Raw genomic sequence first — 18645 nt, forward strand, 5'->3', positions numbered from 1 at the left:
GTCAAGGTATAAACTCCGTATCAGATGAATGAGGTGATCTGGTACACCCCTGTTTTCAGTACGTTCCATAATTTGTTGTGATCGACGCAGTAAAAGGCTTTGGCATAGTCAATAAAGCAGAGGTACGCATCTCTCTGGAATTCTCTTGCTTTTTCCGTAATCCACCGAATGTTAGCAATTTGATCTCTAGTTCCTCTTCCTTTCCTAAATATAGCTTGTTCTTCTGGTGGCTCTAGATCTAGATATTGGCGAAGTCTATTTTGTAAGATTTTCAACATGACTTTGCTAGCATGTGAGATAAGTGCGATTGTTCGGTAATCTGAGCATTCTTTAGAACTTCTCTTCTTTGGAATGGGGACGAATACTGATTTTTTTCCAGTCTTCAGGCCACTGCTGTATGATCCATATTTTTTGACATATTGAGTGCAGCACTTTCACTGCATCCTTTCCAGTGACTTTAAACAATTCTGCTGGTATTTCATCATGTGCACTAGTTTTGACAAACTGCCTATTGGCTTCTGTCTCGGGTTCTTCGGCCGACGTTCATCTAATGATTTTTCTGACGTTTCGCCAGCACGGGTGGCTGCCATTGTCAAAGCTTCACGCTACATTGCCGGTGGTCCAGTTCACCACCGGCAATGGAGGGTGAAGCTTTGACAATGCCAGCCACTCGTGCTGGCGAAACGTCAGAAAAATCATTAGATGAATGTCGGCCGAAGAACCTGAGACAGAAGCCAATAGGCAGTCTGTCAACAAGTGGCCACGAAAGCCTTAACAATTTTCCACTAGTTTTGTTATCAGCCAAATTTTCAAGGACCCACTGGATTTCGCTCTCCAAAATATATGGCTCTAGTTCTAAATTAACATTAACATCAGCAGTAGGAGCCCTGGCATTATGCAGTTCTTTCTTGTATAGGCCTTCTACATATTCTGCCCATCTTTCCTTAACATCCTCTGCTTCACTCAGATCTTCCCCATTTCTATCTTTTTATCATTCCAATTTTTGCCTGGAATTTTCCTTTAATTTCTCTAATTTTCTTATAAAGCTCTCGTCTTCCCCATTCCGTTACTATCTTCAACTTCCTTGCACTGTTCATTAAAAAATATATTTTTCTCTCTTCTAGCTAATTTCTGAAAATCTTTATTTAATTCAAACATAGCTGATCTATCTCCCTTGATTTTTGGTTTCCTTTGTTGTTCTGCAACTTGCAGTGCCTCAACTGATAGCCATCTAGCCTTCTTGCTATTCCTTTTCTTGGGAATGTGTTTCTCTGCGGCCTCCTTGACAGTATTAGCTACTTCTGTCCACATCTCTTGTGAGCTTTTGTCCTCCAGCTATAAAACATTAAATCTGTTTTGCACCTCTACAGTGTAGTCGGAGGATATAGAGTTAAGGTCGTATCTGCAAGTTGGGATACTTTTTGCTACATTCTGAAGTTTCAGCCAAAATTTTGCAATCAGGAGCTCATGATCTGATCCGCAGTCAGCCCCAGGTTTCGTTGTAGCTGACTGAACCGCGCTCTTCCACCTCTGATTACACAGTACGTAATCAATTTGGTTCCGGTGTTGGCCATCTGGCAAAACCCAGGTATATAGGCGTCGTTTTCGTAGTTTCACGTATTATTAAAGTCTAACTGACAAAACTACACAAGTATCATATCATGTCAGAGGAATGAAACCATAAATGCATTTTCACACATGTGGTAAAGTTTGTAAGTCACAGAGTATACAGTCTTTCTCAAGAGTAATTACTGCTCCTTATTTCACAGATTTTCGCTCGACACACTAACCCACTGCCACATACTGCAACCCAACTCCCTTACTAACAACATGAGGCCAAGGGCAATCTATCACCACAACCATGAGTGGGAGGCAGAGGGTAGTCATAGACAAAAGTCTGTCAGCATGCAAGCACGCGTGCGCGCACACACATGCACGCACACGCAAACACGTGAGTCATATTTTTTGTGGCTGGAGGCCCTTCCCGACGACAAAATTATCAAAGGTAACCAAAGGAATGGCAATCATGGCATCATCTGCCTGTCAATAATATAACTTTGTTCTGTGTGTCATTATATTTTAACTGTTTGTGTATCCTATTCTCTGAGGCAGAATTTCGGGACCAGCTCTGTATTTGCCTGAACGTGAACGAAAAACTATCTGAGTGCTAAACTAGCACTGGATGGTGTAACAGCCCAAAGCCTTGAATCTGCTGCACGGATTCGATCCAGGTCTGGCTCACCTCTCCACCTTGCAAGCTAGCGTGCTCCGCACTGCGCCATGCTGGCAGATTGTAGAGGAGTAGCGAGCTACTGGTACAAATATGCTTTTCTGATGGACAGAAAAAATGTAATGCAATGAAGAAAGACTGATCACCTCGTGAACTGCAAATTAAACAGAAAGACATGTCCCCACGAGGTGCAGTATTACCACACTCCTCACTACTTTCTACAACTCAACAATTTACTGCTACTATACTGAAATTTCAGTGGCACAAGATTTATTACAAATACAGCTACAAAAGCTTTCACCAACTGACTACATTCTGCAGCACTATCTCGAACTACTGCTCATTATGTGCAGCCTCAAATACTTTCAAAACAAGGACATCACAGACTACAATATCAAACTTCAAGAATACAAGCCACTAAACTTATTGTCAAATGTCAAAGCAAATCTTTTATATAATTAACAGTTACACTTTAATTATCCAACATAACTTCATTTGAGAAATGCAGCTCAGTCAGTTTCATACTGTAAAAAAATACATCACTGATTAAAGTAGTCTGTCAAACAGGCAAAACGACAAGAGGAGGCCTTTTAGGCTACTTCTGTTCTGAGAATAACCACCAATTTTGCAAGAATCTAAACCAGGAACTGAACATGTTCCTCAGTGTTATAAAAGATAATACTTTGTGGCAACTCCTCTGATGACAATAAGTATACTTTCCACAAAATAATCAGAATTCTTCGTGCAGTTTACACAGGTACATCTTTAAAGTAACTTTTCGTGCAGTTTGGAAGATACCTATTAATATTCTTGTGCACCCATCCACAGTTGCATTTAAAACTTTGTAGGTTAAAACTATTTTGCCACTCTTGCTTTTATTTAAAATTCCTGAAATTATTGTTTCTTTATTTCATCACTTGTGCACTGCCAGCTAATTTCAGTATGAAGCCATCATGTAGTTCTCTCTGTGACAAATGAAATCATAATATCTGAAACGCTACGAAACAGTGGTCATGCAGGAAATGTTCTATGCAACGAAAACTCTTAAACTGAACACTAAGAGAGAGCTCGAAAAATTAGGAAAACTGAGAGAAGAATCCTAGGAAAAATACTACGACCTAAAGAGAGCAGTTAATCAGAATACACATTAAAATATAATACAGAACTGTATCTGAAAGTCACAAAGTTGTAATGAGAGAATGAAAAATAGAATTCTATGGAGGAAAAAATAGTGACAGAATAACAAAACAAATCTTTTGACTTACTAAGCAATTACAGATCCAAAATAACAGTGCTGAAAGAAATAGGAGGTGATACCAAAAATGTGGTAGTCGGCTTTGACACAATAAGAAATAGAACATTTTTTAAAGCACAAATAGAAAAGGCAGCCTTTCAGGTCAGAATTATTTGGAAAAAAAAGTTGCATGGGTACAAGTAATGAAACCAATGCCAAAATGCTTGAAAAGATAAAATAAAATAAGGAGAGGGTATATTACATTTGAAACATCTTGTAAATATATGCCTTTAAGTCTCACATTGGAAAGCACATAAAAATGCCACAACTCCATTGTAACTAATTATTTTGTTGTTTTTGTATATACAGAAAGTAGCTGCTTCAATAATCATCTTACAGTGTAAAGCTCTGAGTCGATTAGAACTGTGTGCTGGACCAACAATTTAAAGTGGACGTTTACCTTTCACATACAAGTGCTCTACTAACTCAGCTAACTGAGCACGACTCATTAGCCATCCTCACCCTCACAGCTCTACTTCCAAAAGTGCTAGTCACACAAGTTATGCAGGAGAACTTAGAAATTTGGTATGAAAGAGATGAGGTGCTGGCAGAAGTAAAGCTGTGAGGGTACGGTTCGTAAGTCGTACTCTGACACCTCAGTCGGTAGATCACCTGCCCGCGAAAGGCAGAGGCCTGGGGTTCGAGTCGTGGTCCAGTGCAGTTTTCATCTGGCACGAAATTTCAAATCAGTGCACACTCAGTTGTAGACTGAAAATACATTCTGAAAATCTCAATTGATTCTAATTAGAAATATTAAAATGATGTAAAACATAAATTATCTTTCAGTCTACAAATTTTCTGAAAAATTAAGAAAATACTAGGGTTTAAAACAGCTGTTCCTAATGTTCGTCTTTAACCATATTCTTAATTTATAAGAAATACTGCTGTAGAACAGAAGACAATAGGTGAGTGTTCATTTCTACTAGCATAAACACTTTCCTGTAACATATTTCCATTTCTTTTTGACCATTTGACTGTGTTGAAAATTAAATTCGCTCCGAAAAGGGTCTGGTGTGAGAAATGAAAGTTTATAGCACAGCTGTAGGCCACTAGAGACAATTTATTGGATTTAACACACGGATGCTACACAACAAGGAAAGACACTGATATTTTCGTGACAAAGGGCAATGGCACAAATTCCACATCACCACACTGTCACACAAACGTACGATTATTTGGAAGAAAAACACTAGTTAGGGCGACTACTTCTGACTGTCTCGGTCATCTTAAGCAGTCTTCTATGTCAGTAATATACCGATGTTATTGCTTGTTATACTGAATGTGCCAAGAAACACTACATAGTGGCCTTACACTGAAATCATTCTACACAAATCAACGATGAAATAAACAAACACTTGTTTTCTTAACTGAACATACAAAGGTGACAAAAATTTTTTTTAATCTACACAGACAGAGTATGTACTTAATGCCCAAATTTGTCATCAACTCTTCCATTTGAGACTGAAAGAAATAATGACAGATGTAACAATACTAAAAAGAAGAATGCTCTGCACTCTTTGAAGTTAATCTAACTATGGCTCTGAAATCAGTGAAAAACATGACTGTGAAAGTATTTCACATATCAAGATTGAAGATGTTTCTTCTTACAACTACTACTCCTTGAGTGAAACTAAACAGTCAATTACAAAGACAAAATGAATATTTATTTATGTGAAATGTGTTACGGGAGGTTCTGGCATAATGTAAATAATTTAAGTGTAAAGGTAGCAGCTCCCCGAATCGTAGCATCATTCAGTTGTCGACTGGCACACGAAAAAGAATGAAAAATTAATGCTAGTAAAGTTTTCACTCTTTTTAATGTCCCTGCCAATTACTCAAACTTCTAGTATTCGGTGAAATGTTAACGTTACTTGTAAACTACATGCCAAATTCGCGACACTCGTCACTTATGACAGCTGCCAACAATTGCTAGGTACTGCATCTGTTTCAATGTTTGGCCAAAATCATCACGAGATGCACACTTGCTAACATACGATCCGCATCACACAGTTTCCTCTACTTGTAGAAATGTATCCGACTATAATTACATCAGAACAACAAAGTGACTGGCAGTTATGCACGGAAGGGAGTGAACTCGGGTTGCCATTATCAATGCAACCAATATAGCTGGGGGAACAACAGATGTAGGGTTTTACACTCAATTTATTTCCACTCGTCCACTTCTGGCTTCTGACACCACTTCTTAAAATAAGAATATCTGCACTGAGAAACATAGCACCCTACCAATTTAAATCACAACAGTGGTGTTACGAACCAAAACATGTCCACAGGATTATTTGACACAACTGAACAGAACAGAATATGTGCTCACTTGTCTTCGGTTGGCTGTTGTTGTTACAATTGTCCTTGCTGTCAATCACAGCATTATTCTGATCTGTGTGTGACTCAGCCATCAGCAGACACTGTCCTCCATTTGGCTTCACTCTTAGAAAGGAGGGATTTCTCACTCTGAAAGCTTCATATACTGTTCCTTTCAGTGACAACATAGTTGTAAGGCTAGATACCAGACTGCATTTACTACAGAAAGTCAGAAATTGACCACAATTTTGTTGTTACACACACACACACACACACACACACACACACACACACACACACAGGTTGCTGACTAATTGTCAGCCTCATTTCGCCGAGTGGCCACAGAAAGTCTACCACAGCTGGATGCTCATTTTTTGTGCACTATCCAAGTGCCGGGGCTGCCTTTACGTGTCCACTACTGCTCAACAAGCGATACGGGGCAGATCCCGCACCCACAGAAATCTGACGATGCACATTTGCAAATGTGTGGATAATTCCAGCTCTGTCACGTTCGACCGTGTCGCACTTACCGCCACCCGCTGCCAGCATACACTTACCGAGGTCTATACTGTCGCGAATGCTGTCCTTCACCTCCGACAGTGACGTGCGGAAGCTGTTCCACTGGTCCGTGTCGGGGAACATGTCGCTTAGCCAGCCCATGTCAGGGATGGAGTCTCTCCACTTCTCGTACGTCTGCAACACGTCACGGTACAAGATGCTCTGTACAGACTGTAGGTGACAAACTTCCGTGGCCGGTGGGATGTGTGCATTCCACCAATATATTTACTTCCCAGTTCCCACAGGGACAAGGAATGTGCGAGACATTTCCGTCCCATCCCCTTTGATAATCAGTAAAGCATTAAGTCTACGAGGGTGGATCGAACATAAAGGTGACTGCGTGTTACGAGTGTGTACAGCTGATGAGGTGGTGCCGGCTTCTATGCAGTACTAGCAGGGATGTCAAGCGAGCATTGCAGGCAGGTTGCATTCACAGGCTGACACTTTACCACTGTTCACAATATCTGAGAAATTGGTACCCAGCAGAATTACTTAACATTTTATCATCAAATTTCTTTAATTTATTCATTTTACTGAATGTTGAGCTCTTTGTCTGTGGATTATATTACTTTAAGAAATATAGCACAGCACGTACTGTGTTTGTTTATATCAGAAAATTATGTCTAAATCTAAGTTACACTTCACTTACAGGTCCACAATTTTCTGACATAAACAAACACGTCAGTCAGCAACGTGGAGGATGCTGTGATTGTTTTGAACAATGCAAAAAGCAAAAGGTGTTTGTGCCACACTTATAAATGTCAAAAATATGAGCAACAACAAGCAGGACAGAAAGTAAGTGCATCTATTGAGTTATCTCTATACACAACAGGAAACGCCCTAACTGGTTCACTGACTCATCGCCCAGTCCCAAACACTAAGGACAGAAATTTGAACAGGGTGTTGAGCTTACACTGTAAACATTGTTTATGTTGGGATTTTTCAAAATTCCATCCTTAAGAAGGCGAAAAAGGGGAAGGAAGGTTTTTAAGTCACTATTAAGACAATACTGAAATCATACCTACAAAAACTGGTATTTTGCTTCCTGGTCAGAGACAAAAAAAGTACGTCTTTCAGCATTTTCGGAAATTTAACCCCTAAGAGGGTGAAATAGTGAGTGAACGTCTTTTTTTAAATAAATCATTATTAAACAACTACTAATGAGTTTTTAAAACAACATCTATAGAAATTGGTATGTCACTTTGTGATTAGAAATAAAAAAATACATTTCAGTGGTAAATTCAACCTCTAAAAGAGTGAAACAGGGGGCAAAAAGTTTTACCAAAATATTTCATTATATTAAAAGATTTTTAAATCTAAATCTACAAAAATTGGTATTTGACTTCTCGGTTAGAAATAAAGAAACCTGTGTTATGTGTTGAAAGCTTCTACGGAAATATCACTACATGAACTCAAAAAGCAAGGTTAAAAAAAACCTCCAAGTCTAGCTTACAGAATTGCTTTTTGGTCAGAAGTACATCCAGAAAAGACCATACTTCTATGGCCTGGATTAGTGTGAGAAGTTTAGACGGTGTTTAAATTTGTGAACTAAATCAAAGAAAGCTATTTAACAGTCGCCACCACAAATCGGCTTTGTCTGAATTGCACAGAAAAAGACATGTGAGTGAAGCAGAAGGTGCTAAACTACTATATTGTTAATATACAACTCACAAGTGTAGCACATAAATAAAATCCTTATTTTGCACTGGGCAGCTGCAACATTCGAACTGTATCCAATATTTTAATAATGATGCACTAACTGGAGATATAAATGCATACTATGGCAACAAAAAATGGACTAAGTCTAAAGTGTGTATTGGTATAAATAAAAATACATAAAAAAGGGGCTGGTTGCTGTATTTCTTAAATTAATTAAATTTCTTGGGCATGAAGATGTACAAGCAGCAAAAATTTTACATAAAATTAGTCAATCCCAAGAGAAGTGTTAGTAATACTGCAGCACACTACCTGTAGCCCTGATAATGGCCTCAACTCTGTGAAGAAGAGTGTCCAGAAGTTTCTTCAGGTATCCTATACACACCTGAAGAAAGTCACTGATGATCAGATCCTTTAGGATTACCAATGGCCTTTTACAGTCATCTATAGTATGTATCTGTGTTTTATGAATGCTGGGAAGCAACAACTCAAACCCCACCCTGGAAGAATGTGTAATATTTCAGGTTACCTTATCCTACAGAAGAATAACAACAATTAAAAATGAAGTCTAAAGAGAATGCAAAAGGTAGATCATATCTGAAGATCTGTTAAGAGATTAGACTAGCAAGAAGAGAAGAAATGAAGCTGTACAAAGAGACAAAGAAAGAGCACGAAAGAAAAGAAATTAAAGAAAAGGTGGTATGTTGCAACATTGTGCCTGCAAGGATGACAATACACCATCCATTTCAACATCGCAGAGTTGCTGGTTTGCCAGGCAACTACTTTCGCCATAAAGTAGACTTCGCACTAGGCAGCCCTAGCGGCGTCACCAGAGATTGCAGATTGCTACTTGCTTCCACAACACACGTGACAGAAAATAGATCCCACAATATCCAGCCGCTGAACAGTACTTAGTCCAGTGCACGACCCTCTGCAGCCGTTGACTCCGAGCCAAGAGTCGGACATCCGGCCCACGCCAAAACCACTGTCTCTGCTGCCGCTGCTACGGAAAGCACCTCGGGTCGCTGTGACACCAGTGACAGATCTGTCTTCGCAATAGTGGATGTCGTAAAACTTGGCTCAAATTATTCTTGTGGTACATTCTCTGTAGACTGTACTAAGGGAAATTTAACTCTATTTTTTGACAGAAGAATTAAACCTCTTGTGGAAAGTTAACTCTGTGCACAGATGGCAGAACTGAATGTTTAGTCTAACACTGCTTCCAGACAGTCTCAGTGAGACCTCTCATTTTCATTTTGTGTGATCACCTTGTTCGTTTCTAAACTACAGCTATTATTCATTCAAGAAGAGGAACAGTCTTTCTTGATTTTGTTAATAAACATTTTAAAGAATTTTTTACAATGTCTGTGTCTGCCATTGTCTGTGTCTGACACTGTCAGATTCTTCAAACAGAACACTTGAAAGACAAGAATGAGATAAATTAACGTAGAAATACATATAGCTCAATTTTGGGCAGTGATGCAATATGTAAAAGATAGGCTCACCACTTTGACAAACTGTTATATGAGGATTCAGCTGAGCACCAAAGAATCTTACCTTCTGTAAATAGAAGGCACTCTGAAACAGAGGAACCAGTACTAACTGCTGAAGAAGTGGAAGCAGCCATCAAGAACATGCAGAATAATAAGGCCCCAGGAATGGATCTAACACAGTCAGAACTCATTCAAATACAGGAAAGGAATTTATGAAACATTCCCACATGCTTGCAATTAAGATTTGGTTAAAAGAAAGTATATCTGAATATGTATGAAATGCCCAATACATGAGAAAGGCAATGTTATGCTGTGCTCTAACTATAGGGGAATTCGCCTATTATCTACAGCATAAAAATGTTCTTCAACATCCTCTTTAACAGGCTTGTACCCTTTGTTGAAAATGCCTTTGGTGACTATCAATATGGATTTCGTTGACAAAGACCTTTACAATATGGCAAATACAAGAAAAATGTACAGAATTTGGTATTGATACTCAACGCCTCTTTATAGACTTTAGATGAGCCTATGACAGCATTGACAAATGGGCCCTGTATACAGCAATAGGAGGGTTAGAGATTCCTAATGAATTGATTGAATTAGTAAAAGCACTATGGAAAATGCCTAGAGTGAAGTTGAAGTACAGAATATGTTATCAAGCACTGTGATCACAAAAAATAGGTAAGACAGGGAATGCATCATCCTGCCTTCTGATTAATATAGGCTTACCAAAAGTTGTAAGATATGCAGGCATCAAAACAAGGGGGACTATCCCACAAAAATCACTTCAGGTGCTGGATATGCAGATCATAACGGCAAGAAAGCCAAGAATAATGAAAGAAGCCTTTACATATCTTGGAAGAGCTGCTAGAAAGATGAATCGACAGATAAATGAAGGGGAAAGTAAGTATATGCCCATAACTAAGGAAGAGTATCCTAATGAGGCCCGTCCACAGAAATTCATTTGTGTAAGTTTGATGCTATATTCAGTGACACTTATTTTCAATCATAAGTAAACTGGAAGAATAATATCAGTTCTGAAATCCAAAAATACTGTCCGCCAACAACTGCTACTGTGGGCACATAAAATTCCTGCAAACTTAGTTGCTGATCAAGAAAACTAAAGTTGTGACGTATGAAGCTTTATTAAGTCTGGTGCTAACATACGGTGCCGAAACATGGACATTAACAAATTCTATGAAAAGCAACTTGGCTTCTTTGAAAGAAAGATCTTGAGACAAATTTTTGGGCCAGTGTAAGAAAACTTATGTTGGGAGGAGGAGATTCGAGTACAAATTACATAATATATAAAATGAACAAGACACTGTCAGATACAGAGTGACCCAAAAGTTGTTAACATTTGAAAATTCAATAATTCATGGAATAACATAGGCAGAGAGGTACAAATTGAAATGTGTTGGAAAGGACACGGGATTTCACTGAAATAAGAAAAAGGGGCCCAAAATGACCAACAGATGGTGCTTCGTGTGGTAAAAAAGCAATAATTAGCATTAACAGTTGATTTTTCGCGAAGATGACGACGTTTATGACAAATGCTAAATATGAAACTTCCTGGCAGATTAAAACTGTGTGCCAGACCGAGACTCTAACTCGGGACCAGGTTCGCAGGAGAGCTTCTGTAAAGTTTGGAAGGTAGGAGACGAGATACTGGCAAAAGTAAAGCTGTGAGGACGGGGCGCGAGTCGTGCTTGGGTTCCTCATACGGTAGAGCACTTGCCCGCGAGTTCGAGTTTCGGTCCGGCACACAGTTTTAATCTGCCAGGAAGTTTCATATCAGCACACACTCTGCTGCAGAGTGAAAATCTCATTCTGGAAATGCTAAATATGTCAGCTGTCATTCACGAGCAATATCTGTAGTCGGGGGACAATGTTGTGAACAGCACTATACAGCATATTTGTAGGTATGGTGAGATATGGTCTTCGGATATTGTGTTGTACCATCCCTTATGAGACTGGAAAATAGTGGTAGACATATGACTTCAGATAACCTCACAACCAATAATCATATGGACTGAGGAGACCAAGCACGGCGGATGTGACAGCTCAGCACGCAATCCTCACCAAACAATGTGCGTCAGATGGAGCACCATCCTGCATAACTGTCATATCTTCCGGCAGGTCTTTATCAGCCAGGCTTTAACATATCGACGTACCTCGCACCCATTATGCTGAGTTTGGAAAGCAGCACCCTTCTGTCTAGTGCCATCTGTTGGCTGGTTTTTGCACTTTTTTGTTTCAATAAAACCCACACTCTTGCCAATGATGATGATGCCCTAGGCAAACTGTCTTTACAGGGATGAATGGAGTAAAGGAGGGCACAAGAAAAAGAGAAAGAGAAGAAGACAATGAAGGATGGGAAGACAGAAACTGATGGCAACAGCCATGTGGGATGTGGTGACAGCTACAGGATCACCACAGGAGTGTGTGTGTGTGTGTGTGTGTGTGTGTGTGTGTGTGTGTGTGTGTGAAAAAGAGGGGGGAAGGGGAGGGGGAGGGGGAGGGAGAGGGAGAGGGAGAGGGAGAGGGAGAGGGAGAGGGAGAGGGAGAGGGAGAGGGAGAGGGAGAGGGAGAGGGAGAGGGAGAGGGAGAGGGAGAGGGAGAGGGAGAGGGAGAGGGAGAGGGAGAGGGAGAGGGAGAGGGAGAGGGAGAGGGAGAGGGAGAGGGAGAAGGGGGGGGGGGCAGAGAGAGATGGTGTGGGGATGGGGGAGCTACCAAAATGCAGGTATGTCTATTGTTGCATTTTACCTGCTGTCTGCTGTTCCAAACAGTCCCAGCCATTTTCTACACGATTAACATCGGATGAGTTAGTGGACCAGATGAAGTGTGATTGGGAGCGCAAATGCTTGTCAAATAAACAACATATAAGGTCTGTTCAAAAAAATTTCAGAACTCTGTCCACAAAATTTTTCTACTCTTACCTTTTACTTACTGTGCACGGCACCTTTCGAAACACTCCCCTTCACAATTGATACACTGCTGTCAATGCTTTTTCCACTTCCAGAAACAGTCTTGGTACATTCTTGCTGGATCAGCATCTGCAAATTTTCTTTTATCTCATCTATTGTTGCAAATCTTTATCCTTTCAATGGGGTTTTCAATATAGGAAATAAAAAAAAAAGTCCGCAGGGGCCAGATCTGGAGAGTACAAAGGATGAAGCAGCACAGAGGTATCATTTTTTGTGCAATAGTCACGCATGACTCACAAGCCGTGGGATGAACTTGGCGGCAACACAATGCGTTCCAAGATGCTGTGTCAGTATTTCGTGACACAATCCAACTGAAATGTTACATTCTTCTGCAATCTCTCGGACAGTCGGTCTTCAATTCGCGCGCACAATTTCGTCAATGTTCCTTAAAAGAGTGTTGTCGGCAGACTTCAAAATGCTTCCTGAATGAAGGTCACCTTTAACTTGTGTCCGGTCATTTTTAAACTGTGTGAACCATTTGTAACACCGAGTGCAGCTTAAGCCCTCATCACCGTAGGCTTCTTGCAGCATTTGATGTTTCTCTGTAAAGTTTTTCTCAACTTATGTTTCTCTCTAAAGTTTTTCTCAAGTTTCACACAGAATTTAATGCGGACGAGTTGCTTCTCTAACTTTGCAAAACTCGAAATTCGTAAACTGTGAGACACAATGTTTCACTCAGTACAGGAGTGAACAATAACTAACAGACATACAACAATTAAACTTCCGGCAGTTACACATTAAACACAAGCATGAGCAGGGATGCCAACTGCATTTTGCTCAAAAAACCATTGGCGAATAATTATGAATGTTCTACAATTTTGTGATGTCTGTCATCTTGGAATACAGGAATGCACACACCAAACTCATCATGAAGATGCAGAAGAAGTGGGAATACTTGGTCACTGAAAAGGCATACATAAACATTCTACTTTTTTAACAGAGACAGACAGAGAGAGAGAGAGAGAGAGAGAGAGAGAGAGAGAGAGAGAGAGAGAGAGAAGCCTGAATAACTGGGCCCAAGTCACAGTACAAAAAAATACAAAATCATCTCCAGCCTGAAATACACCATTTCAGTGTGCCAGGAAGTTTTAGCAAGTATCCTGGTCAACTATGAACAATTATCGCTGCAAAAGATGATTGTGATAGAGGAAACAGGTGTGTAAGGTCAAATTAGAGGCCGTATTTACCGATTTATTTTGGAACAGATGCTACAGGAGGGCTGAGGTACAATGGTAGTGAATGCAAGGCATCTCCTGGGTGGTTGCATGTTTACACCGTGATGCCTCCAGTTGAAGGTGGCATGGACTGCCCACAATATGCAGCCTACTGACAATGTCATTTTCGTCATCAGGACAAATGAATTATCTTTTAATTTACCACTGAGTATCGATACGACTCACGAGTCACAAGTGTTTTAACGACTGACGTCTTCATCGATACAACCTACTTGAGCTACACCTCATTTAAAGTCATTTCGTAGCTCGGAGCAGAAGTTGCGATCTTTCATTTATCATTGCCTACAATACACAATGAGTCCAGAAGTTTTAGAAGTTCAAGCATGGCGATAGCAACCACAATCTGAACTATGAGAATGAAGTAGTGAGACAAAAACTCACCGAGAAGAGACATTTAAGGTAACAGACGGCAGCTTAAAACAGTGTCAAGGTGTACTCAAGCTATATAAAGCACAATAACAGCTTACACTACAGCCATTCGCAAATTTTACAATGTACCTTCCACAGGCTGCAAATTGAAGGCCTCACGGTGCCATCTGTCAGTGCCTTCAACACCTCACACCATTCGAAAAGACGCAAAACTGCAACCACATTACATGCCTCCAGTCAATTATTGTCCACTTCTGTGTGGTTTGGCCCACTGGCCCACTGTAGGTGCGCAGCTTTATGTGCTCCTGAGAGCAATGGCCTTTAACAAGGTACTCCATTCCAAACATCCACTGTGTGCTGTTCCCTTTGCAAAATATGCCAGACTACTTCAGAGATACCTACCTGCGTTCACTGACAGCAGATATTCCTGTCGGGTTACAAACCAACTGTTAGTGATGAGACACAAAACTCATTTCTAGTCCCCTGAAGTTAGGACCTCTTTCTGACCACTGTTCTTATACTGCATTACATGGTTGAAGAGGCACACCATTCCTTGTAGACAAGCCAGATGATCTGCATTGATACATCAGGCAACTTTATTCAGGCACAGTGATGGGCAAATCTGAACCCAATAGGTCCTTTCTACCATTGTGCCACATCTCTACAGCGACACCACGTGCATTCCACAGAATGCTCTGGCACATACCACTTCATTCCCACGACTCAGGTCAGTCATGGGGGGTCACAAGACTGCTACATCACTTATGGCACTCCAAAATCGACTGACACTAAAGAGTGATTAATGTTTGTCTGCTGAGCTTAGCAAGCACAATTTGGTGACTAAACACAATCACAGCATTGTGTGTTTACTTGGCATAAGGAGTTTGAGGAAGGCCAGAAACAAATAGCAAATGAGAACAATTGTTATCCTCGCATACGTATAACTAATGAGAAATTTAATGCCATTTGCCATCTCCAGGAAAGCGACTGATGTTTGACGGTGTCCGAAATCGCTCCGAGGTCAGTTCTCGAGCCACTGCCGTGGAGTGCCCTCCCAGTGGGTCCCTCGTGGTTTTGACTGAAGTTGAACATTTGCTGGTTAGTGAAAGAATCCCAGTAAAATCTGCAGTTAGAAAGAGCACGTTCTGAGTCACACAAGACCTACAGGGCACCACAAACAAGTCAAAACTAGCCAGTGAACAGCAGCAAAGTTGAGGCCACCACAGTAAAAGACAAAACGCTTTATGGCATACTGCAGAGTGACGAACAAACGATATTACTGCCACTTTTTGTATGAGGTTAGATTTGCTTATTGCAGGAAAGGACATGGCAAACAAATATGAAAAGTCAATCTTCTTCACAAAAGTTCACAAACCCTTACTGCAGCTATAAATTCGAAGAAATAAGAGGAGTACCACTCGTCCGGCCTCCTTACAGCACAGGTTTATCGCCCAGTGATTGTCATCTGTCTGGACCGTGTGAGGAGCAGTAACAGGCTTGCTCTTCCGAGACTACGCAGCCGCAAAACTTCGAGTCCAACTGTCCAATTACACAACAGGGTCAAGAAGCTGCCCACACAGTGGACTAAGTGCACTTCTAAAATACAATGTCACGCAGGAAAGTCTTAGATTACGGTGAGCAGCAGCTGTGGCAATGTATCTCTACTGCTCTTAGATTGGCAGTGTGTCTGTTTCACGTAGCCAAAGTAATGACACTGACATACCAACGAGAGGCGACAAAAAAGAGACAATTCTCACTATTTTCACAAATATTTGGCTTTTTTCTGAATACGTCACAAATTATGTGGTTGTGGTTTTGTTGAGAGCTACCAGCACAATTTACACTGATAAAAGTGAAATGAGCAGCAATCACATTCATAATCTTGGTTATGACAAATATCTGACTTTTCTCCTAGTACATCACAAATTATGAGGTTGTGGCTAGATTGTAATGTGACCACAAAAAAAAACCAGTCAGTGACATACTAGTATATTACTAAGCTTAGCTCACGGCCTCGGTTAGGCCACAAGCTAAGTTTCACTCACAAAAATTAAATTAATAATTCCTGTTGTCATACATATTTGACTGGTTTTTTTTCCAAATATGTCACAAATTATGAGGTTGTGCTTATGTTGAGACCTAATGGCAAAGCGTACACTAAATATACAATCTCTGTTGTCAAAATATTTTCCCATTCTTCCAAATGTGTTACAGTTTCGGAGGTTGTGGTATACTAAGTATACTAACACGAGACAGTGACAATACGCCTTCATTTCGTACCTTGAAAGACATTATCTCCCCTCCCCTTCCCACATACCTCACAGTGAGCACTAACAACACTGTTGCACAAAACATGTGAGTATGCCACTTACCTGATCTAGACTTTTATTGTATTTGGTTTTGCAGTAACAGTAAATAAAACAATTAGAAACAGGAGTCTAGATTATATCTGATCCATCATCACACATTTTCACCCACAGATGTAAATATGGAGCTCATATTAGCATATTAGCTTTAAGCATCCCACTTCTAGCTGGAACTTACTAATCCAGAGGAGTGACGCATATTCCTATGTCTTCTTAGCAGTGAACAATACTCGTAAATGAAAACTATAAAATGAGGTATTGCAAGTAAAAGCACAGATAATGCACGGGATAGTAATTTTATTTGCACGTCACGTCATACCGAGCAACATCCCACGTCTTCGGGACGTGACAGCAATCGCAGAAACTTCACGAGAGAAAATACTTGCTCTGACACAAATATATAACTTCCTGAGATCACCAACCTTCTCTGAAGAGGTGCAGAAGTCACAAATGATATATACATAATTTTGACAACAGTTATTACATGGTGTAGGAAGACAAATGGAATGTTCCTTCTTTGATATTCATTCTATTTTGAGAAGCTGTGTCAGGATGTTACCACTGACAGAATCTAACTATGCCATCAGTTCAATGATCCATTAATCACACACTTTACATTGGCCTGTCTCTGATCTGTGAAAGTCAGCTGATTTTGAGCCACTCTCCTATGTTTACACTCTTCCCAACCTATAGCTATGTTGCAGTATTATGCACTGTAGCATTAAGTAGTCAATTGTGAATACAGGGAAGATCCACAGACAATGTTGTGTCCAGTGATTGTTAACATTGTATCAATTGTTAATATTTGTTACAAAAGTGGACAAAGATTTACCCTGTTCTTCCAGTGATGCATTAACTCACTACATGTTTCCTTCTTTTATGATCTGACTGCACTTGGAGGAAGAGGTGGGACTTGTCCCAGCAGACAATTCACCATGAACCAATCACGAGCTTCCATACACAGCACTTTTCACATAGCAGCCAAGTTAAAATGTGTCATTGTTATGTGTTTAATGTCAATAAACAGGGTGTCCATAAAGTCCTGCTATAATTTCCAAAAATCATAGCTCAAAAACTACTAAACACAGAGAATCATAGTTTGTTATGAAATATTCATCAGCTTTTTTCCTTTATGCTTTGTTGTAGGTTTGACTTGAAAGTGCGCCAACATGGCAACAGACCACAAGAAGGCGCACTGTATCATCTCTGACAAGAGTACTGCAGGATTTTTGATACTAATATGGAAAGACACCATAAGCTCAGTTATAATGTCTCCTTTACTTTCCTTCCAAGTACCACTGTCTCCACCATATCGTTGGCAGCCCAAAAATTCTGGGAGGCCTAACTTATTTTTTCCTCTCTACACACGTGTTTAAAATTTCGGTCCAAAACGTACCCTCCCCTATACAAGAGCATTAAAGTTCACTCTTGTGGTGTGCGGCAGGAAGGGTGTGGGGTGTTGGCGAGGGTGAGGCAGGGGTGGGGGATCCCTACCACACGAGCCTGCATCTGATCTCCACTTATCTCTGTTTCATTTCCACTGCCTCCCTTCTCTTTTGCTCCCACTGCTACTATCTCCAACCATCTCTCTCTTTCACAGCCTGACCACCACCATCTCCTCTTTCTTTGGCTCTCACTGCTATTGTCTCCTCCATCACTCTCTCTCTTTTTTTTTCACTGTCACTTTCCCTCTCCCTACAATACTCTTGCCCCCCCCCCCCCTCTCTCTCTCTTTCTCACACACACACACACACACACACACACACACACACACACACACACTGGCACTGTCTCATATCTCTTCCACCATCACTGTCTCTCCACTACTCTATCTCAGGACAAAAAAGCATGAATATGTCCACACGCCAAAACTGTTGTTGAGGCACGAGGATTGTGACAGCTGGTTCATCACACTTCCACCCAAATCTTTTAAAGAGGAACATATTCGTCTTCTTGTGCTCCAACAAGGGCATTTTCCTGCTGGGTCCCTTCTTTTCCCAGGGGGCCAACTTTTGTCAATTTGGACTGTTTCTGTCCAGAGTCAGAAGTGTGAATTTTTCTGTACCCTTGCCATCCATAAATGAGTAAACATTTTCTCTATTAATGTTATGTTTGAAGGCATGCTTCAAATAAAAGTG

General features: G+C 40.5%; 1 protein-coding gene across 3 annotated transcripts in view; it reads right to left on the reverse strand.

The window, feature by feature from the left end:
* LOC126213059 (dynamin-like 120 kDa protein, mitochondrial) overlaps positions 1 to 18645 on the reverse strand; it is a 228132-nt gene that overhangs the window by 169805 nt on the left and 39682 nt on the right. For all 3 annotated transcript variants that reach the window (XM_049940634.1, XM_049940633.1, XM_049940632.1), the window contains exon 3: positions 6401 to 6536. In XM_049940634.1, the coding sequence (XP_049796591.1) occupies positions 6401 to 6536 (136 nt within the window). The remainder of the gene's footprint in view (positions 1 to 6400; positions 6537 to 18645) is intronic.

This window comes from Schistocerca nitens, chromosome 11 (genome assembly GCF_023898315.1).
Source record: "Schistocerca nitens isolate TAMUIC-IGC-003100 chromosome 11, iqSchNite1.1, whole genome shotgun sequence".
Lineage (NCBI taxonomy): Eukaryota > Metazoa > Arthropoda > Insecta > Orthoptera > Acrididae > Schistocerca > Schistocerca nitens.